The 18,534-nt window shown below is 46.5% G+C and overlaps 4 protein-coding genes across 8 annotated transcripts; 1 reads left to right on the top strand and 3 right to left on the bottom strand.

The window, feature by feature from the left end:
• Positions 1-553: 553 nt before the first annotated feature.
• On the bottom strand, positions 554-1,859 carry LOC100829474 (membrane protein PM19L). Its single transcript, XM_003565531.4, has 4 exons — positions 1,608-1,859; positions 1,294-1,513; positions 1,175-1,220; positions 554-1,071 (listed from the first exon to the last, which is right to left on the bottom strand). The coding sequence occupies exons 1-4, from the start codon at positions 1,729-1,731 to the stop codon at positions 955-957; spliced, it is 507 nt and encodes a 168-aa protein (XP_003565579.1). The 5' UTR covers positions 1,732-1,859; the 3' UTR covers positions 554-954.
• Positions 1,860-6,097: 4,238 nt separating this feature from the next.
• LOC100829782 (stigma-specific STIG1-like protein 1) lies at positions 6,098-7,032 on the bottom strand. Its single transcript, XM_003565532.4, has one exon. The coding sequence runs from the start codon at positions 6,870-6,872 to the stop codon at positions 6,450-6,452; it is 423 nt and encodes a 140-aa protein (XP_003565580.1). The 5' UTR covers positions 6,873-7,032; the 3' UTR covers positions 6,098-6,449.
• A 1,596-nt stretch (positions 7,033-8,628) lies between these two features.
• LOC100837775 (cytosolic isocitrate dehydrogenase [NADP]) lies at positions 8,629-14,183 on the top strand. Of its 5 annotated transcripts, none has more exons than XR_001406232.2 (17): positions 8,630-8,856; positions 9,693-9,736; positions 9,924-10,033; positions 10,517-10,554; positions 10,669-10,746; positions 10,892-10,945; positions 11,017-11,118; positions 11,573-11,658; positions 11,757-11,860; positions 11,945-12,013; positions 12,107-12,222; positions 12,321-12,355; positions 12,555-12,697; positions 12,999-13,121; positions 13,221-13,325; positions 13,411-13,459; positions 13,958-14,183. XR_001406232.2 is itself a non-coding variant. In XM_024459042.1 (16 exons), the coding sequence occupies exons 1-15, from the start codon at positions 8,808-8,810 to the stop codon at positions 13,312-13,314; spliced, it is 1,245 nt and encodes a 414-aa protein (XP_024314810.1). In that variant the 5' UTR covers positions 8,629-8,807; the 3' UTR covers positions 13,315-13,325; positions 13,958-14,183. The 5 variants fall into 5 exon arrangements, 3 of the variants coding, with proteins under 3 accessions (XP_024314810.1, XP_014754739.1, XP_010230691.1); XR_001406231.2 differs by having other exon boundaries at positions 13,974-14,183; XM_024459042.1 differs by lacking the exon at positions 13,411-13,459 and having other exon boundaries at positions 8,629-8,856.
• Positions 13,821-14,959, bottom strand: LOC100839291 (pathogen-related protein). Its single transcript, XM_003566302.4, has 4 exons — positions 14,808-14,959; positions 14,562-14,694; positions 14,189-14,487; positions 13,821-14,079 (listed from the first exon to the last, which is right to left on the bottom strand). Exons 1-4 carry the CDS (start codon positions 14,946-14,948, stop codon positions 13,954-13,956), a joined length of 699 nt encoding a protein of 232 aa, XP_003566350.1. The 5' UTR covers positions 14,949-14,959; the 3' UTR covers positions 13,821-13,953.
• Positions 14,960-18,534: the final 3,575 nt, after the last annotated feature.

Here is an 18,534-nt window from a genome sequence, read left to right on the forward strand (position 1 = left end):
TCTTCCCCCAGCGGAGAGGAGAAGAAGGAAACACCGCGGATCGTGGTCGCTTCCCTTTTTCCCAAACACCTTCGCCGCAGGAAGAATTTCCGTGTCTTTCTCCCTGACTTGGCGATGACACGAGACGAGCGTCGAGCGTGGCTCCCGTGTGTTTGTTGTCGCGGGAGATCCCTGCACGGCCGCCGGTGCGTATCGTATCCTGCATTATTGCCTTTCGATCGAGAGAGACGGAGAGAACAGATGGAGAATCGTGCATTCTTGCCGGGACATTCACGTTCCGCTCGGGAAGATGCGCATCGTACCGGGCAGGCTGGAACCTGGAACTGCTTCGGAGAATCGGCTGTCAGTTCGGATTTTCCGCGTGGGGCCGGCGGAGAAAGGTACTGTACCAATTCCTCGGCCTTTTTTTCACTCACATGGGCCGACTACAAACTAGGCGTCATTGGGGGCCCACAGGAGAGCCCAGCCTCTGTCACCTTGATAAACTTGCCTGTTTTGTGACAGCAAAAGACTGTCTGATCGATTGACTTTTTTTAAGATACAACTGAACATGAAAACATAAAGTTGTGTAGCATTTGGACATACAACTAAACAGAAAAACATAAAAGTTGTGGTTGCTTCTGATCTGAACTTACAGAGAGAGACAACAGAGAGTTAACGAATCAGATTTGTCAGATACATACTTGAATCTATCAACAAATCCAAAGGAACACACGACACAAATGAACGGAAGAACCCCACGCCCTCCATTCTCACCAATTAAATTCCACTCAAAGAATCATCACGCCAAACGGAAAAGCACGACCACAACAAGTAAACAATCTCGGACAGCTAGCGACTAGCTCGGTTCCTTGTCACGCCCCATACGTCTCCCGCTTCTCGATCGCGTCCTTTTTCCTCCCTTTCTCTCCGCAGGTCCGTATTATCATCCTGCCTGCGATCCGACCCGATCAGCTAGCGCAGGGCGTTGTGCCGCTCGACCGGGACGGGCTCGTGACTCCCCCCGTGGATAGCGAGGACGTAGACGAGCTGCGTCACTGACAGGACGATCGTGAACGCCTCCATGGTCCCCTGCCAGATGCCACCCCCGAAAGTTAATTTCCAATCAATTCACAAACACCATAGAAAAGGATCTGACGATGTGCAGAAGAAGAGCGAAATTAAGGGATCTTACCAGCTTCGCATTTCTTCGGTCAAAGCTGATCTCCTGACAAGCCAGCCTGCAGCAGTCAAAATTCACCCATGAGATCAGACGACAGACGAGTTAGTAGTTAACGTGGCGTAATAACGTACCCCATGGCTAGGACGGTGAGCGCCCAGGCGACGAGGCCGAGCGACGCGGCGGGCTGCATGCTGTGGTAGTTCCAGAACCGGAGGTGCATGAAGCCCACGACGCACGAGGCGGCCCCAACGACGGCGGCCAGCAGCGCGAACAGCACGAAGAAGCCCGTGGCGAAGTTCCCGATCGGGAAGAATATCGGGTGGAAATGCGCCGGCAGTCGCAGCCCGGGACCTGTATACATTACATGCGGGGAATCAATTAATTTACAGACCAGGAACAACGAATTCGGCATGAAACGAATCGCCAAGGCAAACACGAAACGTACCTATGATGAAGCCGTGGTCGATGGCGAAGTTGACGGACCACCCGCCGATGATGGCGATGATGGTGTACATGCAGAAGTTGAGCATCAGCAGGAGGAGGGCCACGGGCTTCATGTTGTCCCCCATTTTTCACTAAACGTACTTACCTAAATAACCTCTTATGGTCTGACGATTAAGTCAGTAAATTGTAGAATACCTGATGCTTTCAGAAGCCGGACGGATTTGCAGTTTATATACGCGTGTATGGGGGTTCATTCAGCGCGGGTTTGTTCTTTGCTTGCCGCCCTCGCTGGAGGAAGAACTCCGGGTGGCTGTAAAGAGTAGGACTTGCAGATGAAGAAAAGGAGCCGAGCTCTCGAGGATTTCGTGCTGCTGCTGTCCGCCCCTCTCCCAACGGGCTACGGTTTGGTATGTGTACGACTTACGCATGCACGTATTCCGCCGACTGCGTATTACGTGTGTGTTTAATTTCGTCGCTGCCAGTGCAACTTCCCAGTGACAATTCATTTTCCTTCCCAGTTTACTGCTCAATTAGTCTGGCAGAAGCAGAGGTTCGATCAGGGTTCTGTGAAAGCTCTGCTTCAATTGCGAGGGTTTACGTTCAGTCTCCTCTCCGGGAGGAAACTGACGGAACTTTTTTCTTGGGTAATCAACTAATCATGTGAGGACATTCCCGCCTGAATTTTGTGTTTGAACGGGATTCTTTAGTTCGTGTAAAACAAAAGTTGTGCAAAATGGGTTGGAAATTTTTGACCAACATTTTCAAGATTTTTCGCATGTGTAGTTCTAATGCTGCACCCCAAAACGGGTTTGAACCTACGAGCCTTCTTGTTTCAGCCTGTTCGCGTACACAAAGTTGCAAGCTTATACAAAAAATTGTAATGCACGAGCAGTTTCATACAACAAATTAAAAGATGGGACCAGGTGGTACATTAACTTGCAATGCGGATGCGTTTCTAGTCATAGATGTTTCGGTGATGACATGTGGCTTCCATGTTGGCAAATCCGGCACACACATTCATTTTACCTCTTGCCCGATTTTTTTTAACACTCCCCTGCGGGGAATCAAATCCCTAGTTCCCAAATCGTGACGGCGACGACGAAGTCAACGGCGATGGATAAAAAGCACGAGCTCACTGTCAAGAGGACACACCGTACTGCGGAAAGCCTTCGTTCCATGTATCTTCGTAGTTGAGGTTGGTGCGGCATCGTCGCCACCATCACGATTTTGTGGCCGCCATCACGTTTGAGTTAGGAGAGAAGAGGAGGAGAAGATCGGGTCGGGAGGACAGAGAAGAGAAGGAATAAGGGTTATGGAGTGATATAAGAATTTAGAAGAAACATGGAGCTTTTTTTGCATTTTTTTCCCATCGCAAAAGAAGGCCGGGCGGAATCAAATGATTTATATCGATCCGAGGACTAAAAACGCAAAAACCCATACCACCTCAGCATCCAGCGTGACAGCAAGTGTCGCAATTTGGACTAAATCGATCCCTAATCACCCGCTTATAATAAGTTAAAGTATCATCTGACCCATTTTTCAACTTGTTATATGAAACTGTTCGCACCACACAAATTGTACTGCGGGGGTCAGGTATGTGGTCTAAGGTCTCTGGTTCACTTGTTCCACAAGTCATATGCAGTTACAACTAACAACCACGAGATTTAATTAATTTATAGCCGGTCGTTCGTCGTACGCTACGCTCGAGAAGAAGCATGTGTACTGGTCGATGTGCAGATAGCTTGTGCTTGCGCCAATGAGGGAACACGCTCACTGCACCCCTGCGTGCGTGGTGAAGTGTGTCACACAGGTCAATTCGATCAAGGATTCGTTGTTGCGCGTTCGCACAATCGCACGTAAAGATCTCTCGTTTATATGTACATAAGATTTCTATAAATTCTGTTAGTAAGATATTCCTTTTCAAAATAAGTGTGCGAGTTATCAGTGAGGATCGTGTACGTACATTGCAGAAATATGCAAACTCATGCGTGTCCCATGCATGTTCTCGTTGCAGAGATTCAGTATAATCAGATTTCTCAAAGAAGAAGAAAGATCGAAGGGACAAAGTCAAGTCACGAGTAGCATGACAACTACGCAGTGCAAAGTCGCAGAGTAAGTTGCATAACTTGCCTTCACAAAAGTGTTTTACATCGGTTGCCTTCCTACAACAGCAAAGTTCTGCCACTATATTTCTTTTGTTTCCTTTGTTGATGCGCGCGCGCGATACGTTTACTGTTCAGACGGAATCAAACATGGTGTGCTCTGCTTCTTTAGCTTTGCTACGATGATCACATTAACTTTATGGCAAAAAAAAAATAACTTCAAAACATTTTTTCTTCTTCTTTTGAAAGTCTAATAAACAAAAGAGGTAATTGCAAATTTCTATTTAACGTTGGACTGCATTGTTGGGGATAAATGTTCATTTTATGGCCAAGATATGTAACCTCTACTGGAAAACATTAGTACTCCCTCCGTCCAACAGAAGATGTCTCAAGTTTGTCAAAATTTGGATGCATGTAGACATGACTTAGTGTATAGATACATTCAAATTTAGTCAAAGTTGTGACATTTTTTGTTGGACGGAGGAATATAAACTTTAACTTTAAAAAAAATTATATCTTATGATCATACTCCCTTCGTCCCAAAATAAGTAACATGAATTTGTATAGATTCTTATACAGATCCACGTCAGTTATTTAGGAATGGAGGGAGTAGGATACATGAAGAAAGTTAGCAGATTTGCCTTCCACGAATGGTACTTCATCATGTACCAACGCAAGAATGTATGCCACATGCAAATTGTTCATTAAGTTGACCTTGGTAGGCATCTACGTTAAGTTGCTTTCCAGTTTCTACGCGTCCTAATTAAGATCACCACTCTCAGTGCATCAAGAAAAACTCAAGATGCGTTCAAAACAAAAAACAAAATTCAAGGTGTACGAGCTATCAGTTTGTGATAGACGCATGTCCTGTCGTGCAAATTAAGCGAGTGACATTTACTAATCTAAACAAAAACAAAGAAAATAAAAACTTGTAAATACTACCACATCATACTAATCGATGGATGAAATTAATTAATTAATTAATTAATATTCATGGTAGATAGTTGTTTCCATTACTAAGTATAGATATAAAGAATCCATATATACACATGAATATATATATATATACACATGAATATATATATATATAGCCAAAAAAACATGTAGCCAAAAAAACCTTGTGTATATATATACACACAAGGTACTCGATCGCTACATGTAGCCAAAAAAACATACTCCCTCCGATCCACATAAAGTGTCGCTCACTTAGTACAAATGCTAACTTAGTACAAAATGGGTGACACTTTTTATGAACCGGAGGAAGTATTTATATATATATGACGTAGTCCAACAATTAAGCACATAAAACCATATATGAGACGAACACATGATCAAATAAATCATTTGTACGACTTCTTTGCACCTTGTCAATAATTTTAGGATCGAGGGTGCATTTAATCTAATTTTATATCTTTAGTCATGTCCAGCAGGCCCTTTAACTGACGTGTATTCGGTCAGCGCGCCACATAGGCTGGCCAAACGTTCTTGGACGAGCTTAGGACCTATCATGACACACTTCCCAAAAAAATAGGATCTAAATATGCACTTTAGTAATTTTAGGACTAACTTGACACATCGTCAATAATATTAGAATCGCGGGTGTATTTTATTCTTAGCTTTGCTACGATGAGCACACTAACTATTAAATAACTTCAATTTTTTTTGTTCTTCTGATGAAAGTCTAATAAACAGAAGAGATAATTACAAATTTCTATTTAACCTTGGACTGCATTGTTGGGGATAAATGTTCATTTTCTGGCCAGATATGTAACCTCTACCAGAAAACATTAGTATAAACTTTAACTTTTAAAAAAAAAATATATATCTTATGATCATACTCCCTCCGTCACAAAATAAGTGACATAGATTTATATAGATTTTTATACAAAATAAGTGACATAGATTTGTATAGTTATTTAGGGACGGAGTAGTATACATGTAGAAAGTTAGTAGATTTGACTTCCACGAATGGTACTTCTTGTACAGCCACAAGAATGTGTGCCACATGCAAATTGTTCAATAAGTTGACCTTGGTAGGCATCTACGTTAAGTTCCTCTCTAGTTTCTACGCGTCCTAATTAAGATCACCACTCTCAGTGCATCAAGAAAAACTCAAGATGCGCTCAAAACGAAAAACAAAATTCAAGGTGTACGAGCTGGCAGTTTGTGAAAGACGCATGTCCTGTCGTGCAAATTAAGCGAGTGACATTTACTATGTAAACAAAAACAAAGAAAAAATAGGAGCTTGTAAATTCGATTACATCATACTAATCGATCGATGAAATAAAGAAATAAATGTTCTTGGTAGACCGATGTTTCCATTATTCTGTATAGAATATAAAGAATCCGTATTTTCACATGAATATGTAAGGTACTCGATCGCTACATGTAACCAAAAAAACATTATTACAACAGTATATTCAATTTATAACATAATAGATACCACATGACCACTTGTATATATATATATATGACGTAGTCCAACAATTAAACACATAAAACCATATATGAGAGACGAACACACGATCAAATAAATCATCTGTACGACTTCATTCTGTTTTTTTTTGGGGGGGTATTACATATGAGGAGGGGATCAAACATTTAAAACAATTAATTTGGACTTAATTTTAGGATATGATGCACTCACGTAGTATATACGTACTGCCGATTTTATTTCTTTGAGAGTGGATGCAGAACTGTATATGCTGCGTCGTCGGATCGACACCGGCGGCCGGCATATCTCACCCCGCGTAGTCGCACATCCCGTACTGGCACTTCTTGGAGCACTCTTTGGAGCACCCGCCGCAGTTCTTCTTGTCGCTAAGGAGGTCCGAGCACTTGCCGCTGCAGCAGACTTGCCCAACCTTGCAGGTGCGGTTGCAGCTGCCGCAGTGCAAGAGGCTGGACGCGAGGTCCGTGCAGGCGCCAACGGGGCCTGGGCCCTTGCAGCACGTCTTCCCGGGGCTCCCGGGCTCCAGGCACACCGACGGGGGCTTCTTGACGCAGTCGAAGTAGGTGGGCGGCTGGAACTGAAAGTCCGCCAGGAAGCGGCTTCTCCGGAAGGCGGCGGCAGGAGGCGCGGCGTCGGCGGCGACGACGAAGAGCACGGCGAAGGCCAGCAGCGCCATGAGAAAGACGGTGGCAGCTGCAGCTTTCTTCCCCATGGTGGCGGGGGATGGGCGGTCGACGGGGAAGCCAAGGGGGTCGTGGCAATGTGTGTGTTATGGGTTAATTGTGTCTTTGGCAGGTGCCTCTATGAGGAATGAAATGGGGGTTGTAGGGAAGGAAGGGGAGTGCTTATACTGTTGGCTAGCTAGGTAGTAGCTGACTAGCTGGCTGGTATGTAATGGAGGAAAAGTCAACCCCAAGGTGCATCGGCTGCAGACCCATGGTTGATTTGCACGGCAAAAGCCTGGAGTGCAGGGAGGGAGTGTAAGCAGCAAGGCTGTGGGCTGCAAGCTAGCCGGCTAGCTCCGTACCCCCCAGCTGGGTCACTGACTGATTCATGTATGCATGCATGCATAACGGTTTTGTTGATTTTTGGCGCTTGAACATGGAAACTTTAACATGCTTCAAGCTTGCGATGGCGGCGATCTTGTGGGCGTTCGTACGTAGGGGGGAGGAATTCGCTAATATTTTAGACAAACGGAATATGCTATACTAATATGATGGCTGTGGCTGGCTGGTCATCTGCAACCTGAAGATTCGACACGTTTACTTTGATTTGGGTTGACGTTGACTGCTCGCCCTACGTAATTTGCAGTGATAATAATCGTGGCACTTTCGGAACTACACGTACAGGTGCGACTTGGCGTCCGTTGATCAAACTCTTAACTGGCAGCTCCCTCCAGGGGCACTTTGTCGGCGTCGTGACATGCAGGAATTAACTTAATTGTCCCTATAGTCACTGCTTGCATGTTACCACGATCTGCGCTCCATGATCTTGGGGGCACATATTTCGTTCCCGAATACTGTTCATCGAAATTACGTAATGGCTAGTTTCACATCTCATATTGGGTTCAGCATGACATGTGCACTGATCATGTAGTCCCTCTTCGACAGGTTTGGAACTCCGCTTAACTTGGGATTCCCTTTCAGATTTGATCTAGAGACTAGAGAAACCAACTTGGCGATTTATTTGGGGAATTCCTTTTACCGGTGACCAGAAATGACTTTCTCCTGCAGGTTGCACTTCAATCCTACGTTGTCATTTATCAGTAGGTTCAGGTGGAGTGTAAACCACCCTTATAGTGTAATTAGGAGGAGTTAATGCCGCTGTCGGTGAGATTCAGGTATAATCCCTGCAACAGAAGCATCGGTTCCCTTTTTCCGAGAAGGGGGAGATAACGAGTGCAAATTCAAAAAGGCATGTTGCGGGATCAAGCTTCGAAATGATGTTTCCGTACTCCTAAATATCCAGAAAGTTAGCCTGAAAACAGGGCATTACGTGTTCTGTACCTCTTGTCACACATGCCACTGTGTAAAATACCACAGAGGTTTATTTCCTTTCAGAAATAAAACCACGAAGCAATAGAACAGTTAGCTGCCAACAGTGAGTGATCTGAACTCTCCAACCAACTTCGGTCATGATACCGTGCTAACGATTCGGAGTAAAATGACCTTTGAAAATTTCAGGGAAAATCTCCAACTTCGTTATTTATTCTTTTAAATCGTGGTTTCATTTCAGGGAGAATTCTCCATGACAAATCCAGAACAACAAAAACGCATCAATGATATCTGCACTTCGGAGATAATATGCAGGACGAAACAGCCACGATCGGGAGACTCGACAGAGGTTTCATGAAAGAACGGACGGACGGATACGATCTCTACTTGCCAAATTGGACGGCCGATGACCCGCAGATGACGTGGCCCAAGTGGGCGTCAATGCGCCAGGCCCTCGTCCTAGTCACCACACCGTGGACCAAGTCAACGGTCCGCCGGCCAAACTCCGCCGTGTCGCTTAGTTCAACTGCTTCGTTCTCTCCGCGCTCCGGTCTCCACACTTCCACAGTCCAGGCTCGACAGGCCGGGAGAGCTCCAATTCCCTCTCGTCTCGTCCCCGGCGCAGGCTGTCCCGCGATCCAAGCGCGGCGCTCATGGCGTTCGAGAAGATCGAGGTCGCCAACCCCATCGTCGAGATGGACGGTGAGGATCCCGATCCCCACTCCTCGATCGAATATTCGTATACGCGCCTGATTTATCTCGTGCTATGCTGCGATCCACGAGAGCTTTCCCGGGGTCTGGATTTGCGGTGCCGTGTTCGTTCGGCGGACTGTATGTCTGAGTTTTGCTCAGGAATTGTTTGTGGCCGTATTAGGGTAGTCTGGTGGATGGGTGAATTAGGCTGCCTCTACTTGGATTTGGGTCATGTGCGGTCGAACTGGAACGTAATTTATAGTGTTACTGGATTATATTTTCACTTCATTTTCCCTTGGCCCACTTGTGTTGAGAAATGTGGTTTTTCTCTTTCCGGTGAAGATGTTCGGTGCTGGAATGTAGACGTCGTTTCATGATGTTCTGGTGATGAATGTTCGTCTATTTCATTAGTTTTCTCCTCGCTATTCTATGTATGCAGTATGCGCCAGGTGGAAATTAGGTGTATTGAAGAGAGCAGAGGTGTTCTGAGTAGAAAGTGTGCTAAAAATTAGCTAGAAGTCCCTTTATTAGGTGACTGAAACAATATGCTGCTTGAAAGTATGATTAACCACACGTGAAGATGAAAAAGAAACTATCAAGTCCTCTTCCATGGCACACATCATACACTATTACACTATATGCCCAGATACCCAATTCAGAACTTATCTATATAAAAAGTTTGCTTGGAGGCTTGAAGTTGTTTTCTGAAAAAGCTTCATGGTTAGACTTATGTATCTTTGTGTTTCACATTTGAATTTTTTTTACAAGTCAAACATCCTTTTTTCTATGTCAAAAGACAGACTCAAATAACTCACTGTCATAGACTGTATGCTTATTTTGCATAGGTGATGAAATGACTCGAGTTATATGGAAATGGATCAAAGCTAAGGTTAGGTTCTTGCATTTCTATTCATACCTAATTTCATGGAATACTTACCTCAGTGTTATGTTCAACATCTCTTCTGTCATCAAGTTATGCTAATTTTATTTCCGTTTTACACTCTTTGGACTTTGGAGTTTCTTAATGCCGTGTCTTCATTAACAGATATTTTCAAATATGTGTTTTGATCGTGCAGCTTATCTTCCCTTTCCTGGACTTGGACATAAAATACTTTGACTTAGGTCTACCTAATCGTGATGCTACTGGTGACAAAGTAACAATAGAAAGTGCAGAAGCTACCCTAAAGTAAGCCTCCTGTTTTCAACTTCCTAGTTCTGGCCCACTCATCTGTTAAGTTATGCTTTTTTAAAGGGTTCTCTGATGTTCTGCTGCAATGGATATTATTAGTGATTTATGCTGAACCTCTTTGTCCTGTAGTCTCAACTAGCAATTATTGGTAAAATGAAGGAATTCACGTGTGTGCCTTAATGGGGTTAATTTGATATCTGCCACTGCAATTCCCACATATTAAAACAATAGTACTGCAATTTTTATCTTTCGTAAAATACCATTGCAAATCTGCAAATTCTTCGAAAAATGCCACTACAATGGGTTGAAATATGTCACTGCAGTGACATTTTTCGAAAGATAAGAATTGCGTTGGTATTTTTCAAACTCACAAGAATTGAAGTGGCATATATCAAACTAACCCTTAATAATGGGCGCCGTGGTCTCTATATTTATAGCCTTTTGCATTACGTCACTTTAGTTATTCTAACTTTGTTTCAGGTATAATGTGGCAATCAAATGCGCAACTGTCACCCCAGGTGATGTTCTGCAGAATCTGAGCTCATTAACGTATAAGCATGATGGATTCTTAATATAAACTTTGGGGACACACGTTAATTTGCTTTGGTGCCACACTACTTGTGAGCTTACAGATGAAGGACGAGTTAAAGAGTTTAATTTAAAAGCTATGTGGAGGAGTCCAAATGGGACGATAAGGAACATCTTGAATGGTAAACCACTCACTGGTGATTCATTTATGTTAGATAGATAATTGAGATTCTCGTATCTTACCTTCGTTCTGTTCGGAATTTTCATCAATGCACCTGTTTTGGTCTTTCTATTACTTACGTCAGTAAAACTCACTGACTTCTGCAGGAACTGTTTTCCGTGAACCAATCATCTGCAAGAATGTTCCTCGGCTAGTGCCTGGTATGGAGGTTGTGTTGCACACACGAATAATTGATAACTTGATATTCATGCTACATCTTGTATTCTGCCAGGATGGACCAAACCCATATGCATTGGGAGGCATGCTTTTGGTGATCAATACCGAGCAACAGATACAGTTATCAGAGGGCCAGGAAAGCTTAAGTTAATATTTGGTATGTGACCCAGAAAGCTAGTTATTCAGCTAAAGATGTTATTGATCCTGCAAGTCTGAATTTATAGAATTTAGGATTGCATAACTTGTAGCTTGATCTCAGAATTGTTTTGTTCTACTGATAACAACCTTTACTTTCTGTTTCATATGGGCATCTTTGAGATCAAAAATGTTGTTGCATTCTCAAAATGGTGACATGATTGTGGTTGTGGCATAAACTCATGTATCACCATATTGTCACATGCACTTGGCTAACTTTAGAATCAGGAGCACTACTTCAGGACCTATAAAATGCTTGATATATGCACACATAGAATCATTTTCCATGTGTAAAGAACTTTCCTGAATGTACCTTAGTAAAACGGTAAATTATTAATCATATTTTTCTACAATGATTAATATACGTTAATCATTGTGTCAATGTTATGTTTACACTCTACTCAAAACTGTCACAGATGGCATAGACGAACAAATAGAGTTGGATGTGTTCAACTTTAGTGGTGCTGGTGGAGTAGCATTGTCTATGTATAACACTGATGAGGTTTGCTAATTACATCCTGTGTCAAACTAGCTTTAATGATCTGTAAGTTCAAATGGAGTTTTAAGTTGACATATTTTATCTCACTTCACTGCAAATAGTCTATTCGGGCATTTGCTGAAGCCTCTATGAACGTGGCTTACCAGAAAAGATGGCCACTATATCTTAGTACCAAGAACACTATCCTCAAAAAATACGACGGAAGGTCAATATTTGATTATCATATGTTATCTAATATGTTTGGATATAGTCTTGCATTGCTTACTTGCCTAATTGTTTCACATTTTAGGTTTAAAGACATATTCCAAGAAAACTATGAAGCAAAATGGAGAGGCAAGTTTGAGGATGCAGGAATATGGTATATCTATTTGCTGTCTATCTAGCAGATTGGTATTTACATGTTTTTTTTTTTACTTTTCTTTCTGTCCCTGACTAATTCCTGCTATGGCAGGTATGAACATCGGCTGATCGATGATATGGTAGCGTATGCCCTTAAGAGTGATGGTGGCTATGTTTGGGCTTGCAAGAATTATGATGGAGATGTGCAGAGCGATCTAATTGCTCAAGGTTTGTGCTCATTATATGTATGTTGTCCCTTGCTATCTTTTATCTTGAGAAGGATGATGGTTCCTTTGCTAAGAGCATCATGTTTACTTGTACTCCAGGTTTTGGATCACTAGGTCTCATGACATCTGTTCTGGTATGTGTACAACCTACATACATCATGTTACTCTGTGTATTTCAAAGTTCAATAGGCGCCTGATCACCATTCTTAAGATAATGTTTTAGTGTTTTACTATTAGGAATACATTTAGATTACACTCTGGTACTAGAATAGATGACGACAGAAATTTGCTTCTACCTGTTCAATTTAACAAGTATAAATTGCATTGCTTTAGGTCTGCCCTGATGGTAGAACAATTGAAGCTGAAGCTGCACATGGTACAGTCACACGACATTATAGAGTCCACCAAAAAGGAGGCGAAACTAGTACAAACAGCATTGCTTCAATCTTTGCATGGTCGACTGGACTAGCACATAGGTACCAAGGGTGAATTAAACTATAGGAACTAGCTAGATGACATTTTCTTTCACTTATTATATTGAACCTAAATTCATAATACACACAGTTATTCATATTACTGCTATTCTATTGCCATACTCAATCCTTTGTTTTGTCAATGTGGAGAGTTCAAAATTGCCTTCTAAATTTTGGCAGGACTTTTCATTTGTTATAAATTATTCAAGCTAATATTTTTATGTAAATATTAAGTTTGCACAGTGACATTATTTGATGTATTTATAGATGTTGAGTTACGCCTTGATGTTGAACACTTGTACAGGGCAAAGCTCGATGACAACAAAAGACTGTTGGATTTCACACAAAAACTTGAAGCTGCTTGTGTTGGGACAGTAGAGTCTGGGAAGATGACAAAGGATCTAGCTCTTCTCATACATGGGCCCAAGTGATTCTGGCATCCCTTTTTCGTTCTTTAGAGACAATATACAAGAATTTATTGTTTCTCTTGTACTAATGTATTTAATTGCTTCTCTTAACATTGTAGTGTTACACGAGATAAGTATCTGAACACAGTAGAGTTCATTGATGCGGTTGCTGAGGAGTTGAGGACAAGATTGTCAGTAAAATCAAAGTTGTGAAGATACTACTAGTAAGCTACTCTCCCTGCCTCTCAGCCTAGCTTGCTCTTAATGCTTTTCTCATCTGAGCATAATCTGTTCTGTCATTTTAAACAGAAGAACGATAGGACAAGGACAAGGGATTGTTTGGATCCCACAATACAAGGTTATATACCTTTGTACCAAGAATAAGAGCAAATATCTTTCTTATAGTGCTTGAATAGAGCCTCCATTGACAATTAGACTATTTCGCCTCGGGACGAGGATGTTTAGATCGAAAATAAGAATTGTATGCATTGTTTACTGAATTCTGATTGATGTTCAAGGCATGTTCATGTAGATCTTTATGCTTGAATAGAGCCTCCATTGACAATCTGATTAATTCACCTCTGGACACTGAAGAGGATGCTGTTTAGATCGAAAATAAGAAGTCTAAGCTTTGTTTACTGAATTCTGATTGATGTTCAAGTACCTCTTCCGAAACTTCTGTCCAAGTCAAGTGGGACTTTCACCCAAACTGGTGTTCATACCAGACAAATAAGCTACTTTATTTAAACAGTCATGTCAGGAGTCATGACATGAAACAAAAGCCAATTCGGTATCTGGAGTTTATCATCCAATACATTGATAGTTGCAACATGTTCCATTATAAATTATGCTTTAGTTTCCCCTCATTACAGGGCAACCTGAAGCCGTTGCAGCAGCAGGGGCGCTCAAAAAGCTCGAGAGGAAGTTGCCACGCTCGTAGAAGTACTCTGCCTTCTGAATCTTCACATCCTCATCAACCTGTCGTCGCATTTTTTAGTAGAGAACCATATCAGTGTGCACCCTGTTATTGTAAAGTTTGAGCAACTCTCAACTGTTCAGAGATGATATACCATAGTGTCATACTTACATGGAAGATGCAGACGCCGAAGAACTCTATGCGCTGGCCGTGCGGCGGGTATTCCTTGAATGGCCCCTCCATGTACCCCCAGTGCCGGAACTTGAAGGTGACCTTCGGCGGGCCACTGTACACGTCGAGCACCTCGATGGCGAAGCCCCTGGGGAACGCCGTCAGGAACGTCGACATGCCGGACTCTTCCGTCTCCTTCTCTGGGTCGTAGATGCGGTACTCCGGTGGCAGGGTTGTCGCCAGGAACGCGTTATAGCCGCCGATGGCTTTCCACTCCTTCCGCGGCAGAGGCCTCATCCCTGCACGTACGCGCATTCGTGTCATTCATTCCACTGCAATCTTACGCATCAAATGTGTCTTGCCGTGCGCATACCGTTGGTGCTGGCGGTGAACCCCTCCGAGTGAACGCTCTTCTGATCCTCGGGGCGCGGCTTGTGGATCATCTCCATCTCCCAGGTCTTGAGCATGCGCTGCACCTTCTCTTCCAGGGACCCCTCGGGCCATACCTGTTACGAAATTAATCATTTGAACGGAGTTTGAAGTGATTCAGGGAGCCAAATTACACATGGCCGATCTAGGCCGTGTTTGTGGCTCGTGTAAGAGGTTGTTGCCCCCTAACCTTGGTCCTCTCTTCCTCGAAGAGCTTGTTCACGACGTCGTAGTTGGGAGGAGCTCCAAGCTTCCAAACGGTGTTCTTCTCGCCCTCGCCGTGCATGAATGACCGGTATTTGTCTCCTCCAGCTTCAGGAGTGGCCGCCATAGCTGACTGCTTTCGTCTCAGTTCAACAGACAGCTTGGTGCTATTTGTAAGCTGCGAGGACGAGGGTACGGCTCCTACTTGTCAGAGAAGAACTGTATCGTTGCAAACGTCACCTGCCTTGGAAATTGAGTAGCACCACCAACCTCATGACCAGCCTCAGAAATTTGACTATACTATATGCTATCCGCCAGCCTAATCATATGACATTGGAAAATTGAGTGGTACAGACAGACAGACAGGGACGACTTGTAGTATCAAAATGTACCGTAAAAAACCTCCATTTCTTTTTTAGCAACATGATATTCAGTAATAATGAAGGACTGTGTCTGTCTGCAACGATTTATTCTCACAAATATCGTTCGCAACAAAAACAGAGTAATATTGAAAACGATTGAATGGCCGGTTTTTGTCTCCTCCTGCTTCAGCAGAGGTGGCCATAGCTGACTGCTTTCGCGTCAGTTCAACGGACAATTTGCTGCTACTTGTAAGCCGGGAGTACGAGGGCGAGGGTAATAGACAGCTCCCTACTTGTAGGAATATTCAGCTGAAGAGAAGAACTGCATCACTGCAAACGTCAGTTCTCTGGAAAATGGAGTAGCATAAGGTATCCACCAACCAAATCCGTCCCTGTCGTAGTGAGCTTCGTCCACTCGTTCCTGCCATCTCCTGTATCACGTTGGCTAATCTCTGAGTCTTCTGACGAAGATTGTGAGAGTGACGTTCTTTTTCGAGGGACTGTGGTGCTGAATTAAGTGAACTGGAGTACCACCAATTCTTATCCAAAAGAAAGTAATCCTCCGTCCCATATCAAGTGACTCGTTTTACAGCTGAGCTTCCGTGAGGCTCCCTTCGCCTGCGCCTCTGGCCACTCTGGCCTTGGCGGCCACCCATCCCTCCTTGCCCCGGCTGCGGCCATGTGTCCCGGCGGCTCCTCTCGGACCGCCAGGCCTTTGCTCGCCCCTGGATCTGCTGGCTCCCGCGTTCCTTCGTTGGATCTGCTGGTCCATCAACGCTCCCTGCTCCCGCGGATGCCCATCCCGACCTCGGGAAGTCGCGCTCCGCACCTGCCTCGCCTCGCGCCTCCCAGCGGTCTGAGGAGCGCCCGCGCCTGCAATCCATGGTGGTCGGCTCCATGCCGTCCCTTTCTTCGCAATCTCCTTCCGAGAATGGCAATCCTTGGATTCAGGTTCGTTCGCGCAGCGCCCGAAGGCAGGGTTCTTCCCCGGCCAGGAGACCGTCCGCGCCCCTGCCTCGTCCTGCTCCAAGCCAGGCTCGCCTGGCCTTTTTAAGGCGCTTCAGGGGTCGCTGCTTCCGCTGCCTAAGCAAAGACCATCGCCGTGCTGACTGTCGTGACCCGCCACGCTGCATGTGCTGGTCTTGGGGCCATCTAGCTTCTGAGACTTCCCGCTGCCGGAACACCAGTCGGAGCCCTGTTGCTTCCTCCGGCCCTGTTGCCAGCCCTCCGCCCGTCAGCCAGCGTCTGCGCTTCCTGGCTCCCCCACCCCCCCGCACACACACTGCCGACATGCTCAGCCGGGCCATCACCCTGCCGGCGCCCCGTCGGTCTGGCTTCAGCACCTCCGTCGTCATGGCTTCTCATTACGTGGAGCATCAGGCCTTCATCCTGCGCAATCACGGCATGCTGGTCAAGGCGGTTGACGGGCGTCACGCGGCCAACCCGCTGCTCGTCGGCAAGGCGAACGAGGGGGAGCTTCGCATTCCCCCTCACTCGCTTCGTGTTACTCGCCACCTGCCAGAGGACTTCTACATCCACTTCGACTTCCCAGCGGACCGCGACCGCGCCGTGGCACTCGGGCGCCTCGTCGTAGACGGCGCTACATTCCTTCTTCAGCCGTGGCGTGAGGCGGTGCACGGCACGCTTCAGACTTTCAACCTGCACGTCCGCGTCTGCATCGAGAAGATGCCACTTCACCTCTGGTCTATCAAGGGCGCCGAGTCGGTCTTCGGCAGGGATGTCATCGTCAACCGTCTGGACAGCCGCACCTACTCCAAGGACGACACCAAGATCTTCAGCTGCTGGGTATGGTGCTGGAGCCTCGACCGTATCCCAAGTGAGCACCACTTCACCGTCTTCCTGGAGGGCCGGCCGCGTCGCGGAGATGGACGGCTACTCGCCACCGTGCCGGGAGGTGGCACGTCCGCCTGAAGGTTTCCAGTTCACTTCCTTGATTCACATTGATATTGTTGAGGATTGGTCTGTCCCGAAGGCACGCTCTCCGTCTAGCCGCCAGAGTGGCCTGCCGTCCTCCAGCTCCGACGAGGCGCCACCACACCATGCGGTTCGGCGCTACACATGGATCGAGCGTGTGCGTGACGGGGAGGAGCCTCGTCGCTCGCGCCTGCCCGTCTCCTGCCGCGACAACTCCAGGGATGACGACGACCACCCCCGCCGCGCCGACCGCGACCACTTCGTGCCGCGTTCTTTCGCACCTCGGGCTCCTGCCGCACCCCCAGCAGCCGTCGCTGCCGTGCTGCGTCTCTGCCCCCGGTGGCCGATGTTCGCCAGTCTCTGCCGCCGCCGCCCCCGCTCCCTGCGGGTGGCCCCCTCCCGCAGCGCTTGGCGCCGCTCCCGGTGGTGCTGCCCCCGCTGCCGGCTTTGCCCGTTGCCGAGCACGCTGCCACGCCGTCGTCTCCGACCTGCACGGCTGTGGAGCCTTCGTCCCCGGACAGTCGCTCCTCCGTCTCCAGCGTGGATCCCCTGGCGGAGCTCTTGGCAGCGGAGTGCATGGACGAGCACTGGCTGTCCGTGCCCTCCGTGGACCCCATGACGGTGGAGTTCGAGGCCCTCTGCTCGGCCACTCTGGCCTCGCCGCTCTCCTTCCCGCCCCGTCCCGCCGCTTCCCCTGCACGTGGCGCTCTTGCCTTTGGCTTCGGGCATGGCCTTGGCGGCAGGGGCACGTTTTGCCCCTCTTCGCTCGGCCCAAGTCACGCCGACGCCGTCCCGGCCCGCGACGACAACGCGGTCCAGTCAGCGGAGTGTGCTGATGGCCCGGGGGCGGATGGTGTGATCCGCGGCCTCTTCGTCGCGGATTCCCCGCCCATCATCGCCGGCTCGCTCCCCGCCCCTCCACGCCCGGTAGTCGCCAAGAAGAAGGCGGCGCTACCGCGTCGTAGCGAGCGCCAGGCGAGGAGGCCCTCTGCCACTCCGGCCGCTCAGCATGCTACGGCTCGCCTGGCGAAGGAGCTTGGACTGATCGACAACGATGACTCGCGCCACGACGCTGCTGTTGTTGCTGCTCTGGTGTAGCGTTTCAAGGAAACACTCGCCGACGTCGACGTGGATGGGATCGCTATCCTCACCAGGCCCCTGCCCCCAGCGTCGCCGCCACGGCCCACTAGTTCCAATGTTATGGTACCTTTGTTTTAGTAGGCGTCGCTCGGCCTTCTGCCGTGTAGTGTTTAGCTTTGTCAGCTTCGTCAGTTTCGTCAGTTACTTCGTCATCGTCTGGTTGAGGTTCAGCTTAGGGAGACGATCGTCTTGGGGTTGTTTTAGTAAGGATCATCTCCCACCCTTGTATGTCTGGTGGTTGTTCTTCATCCATGTTAATGTTCGTTCGTGCAACAC

The sequence above is a fragment of the Brachypodium distachyon genome, chromosome 2 (genome assembly GCF_000005505.3).
Source record: "Brachypodium distachyon strain Bd21 chromosome 2, Brachypodium_distachyon_v3.0, whole genome shotgun sequence".
In the NCBI taxonomy this organism is placed as follows: domain Eukaryota; kingdom Viridiplantae; phylum Streptophyta; class Magnoliopsida; order Poales; family Poaceae; genus Brachypodium; species Brachypodium distachyon.

Bases quoted from the DNA above. Each gene is read 5' to 3' on its own strand.
- LOC100829782 (XM_003565532.4), bottom strand. From the start codon at position 6,872: ATGGGGAAGAAAGCTGCAGCTGCCACCGTCTTTCTCATGGCGCTGCTG.
- LOC100837775 (XM_024459042.1), top strand. From the start codon at position 8,808: ATGGCGTTCGAGAAGATCGAGGTCGCCAACCCCATCGTCGAGATGGAC. The intron at 8,857-9,692 runs GTGAGGATCCCG...TATTTTGCATAG, and splicing joins CCCCATCGTCGAGATGGACG to GTGATGAAATGACTCGAGTT. The intron at 13,122-13,220 runs GTGATTCTGGCA...TTAACATTGTAG, and splicing joins CTTCTCATACATGGGCCCAA to TGTTACACGAGATAAGTATC.
- LOC100839291 (XM_003566302.4), bottom strand. From the start codon at position 14,948: ATGGCGGCCACTCCTGAAGCTGGAGGAGACAAATACCGGTCATTCATG. The intron at 14,695-14,807 runs GTTAGGGGGCAA...ATTTCGTAACAG, and splicing joins TCGAGGAAGAGAGGACCAAG to GTATGGCCCGAGGGGTCCCT. The intron at 14,080-14,188 runs GTAAGTATGACA...ATGCGACGACAG, and splicing joins TCGGCGTCTGCATCTTCCAT to GTTGATGAGGATGTGAAGAT.
- LOC100829474 (XM_003565531.4), bottom strand. From the start codon at position 1,731: ATGGGGGACAACATGAAGCCCGTGGCCCTCCTCCTGCTGATGCTCAAC. The intron at 1,514-1,607 runs GTACGTTTCGTG...TAATGTATACAG, and splicing joins CGACCACGGCTTCATCATAG to GTCCCGGGCTGCGACTGCCG. The intron at 1,072-1,174 runs GTAAGATCCCTT...GGCATCTGGCAG, and splicing joins ACCGAAGAAATGCGAAGCTG to GGGACCATGGAGGCGTTCAC.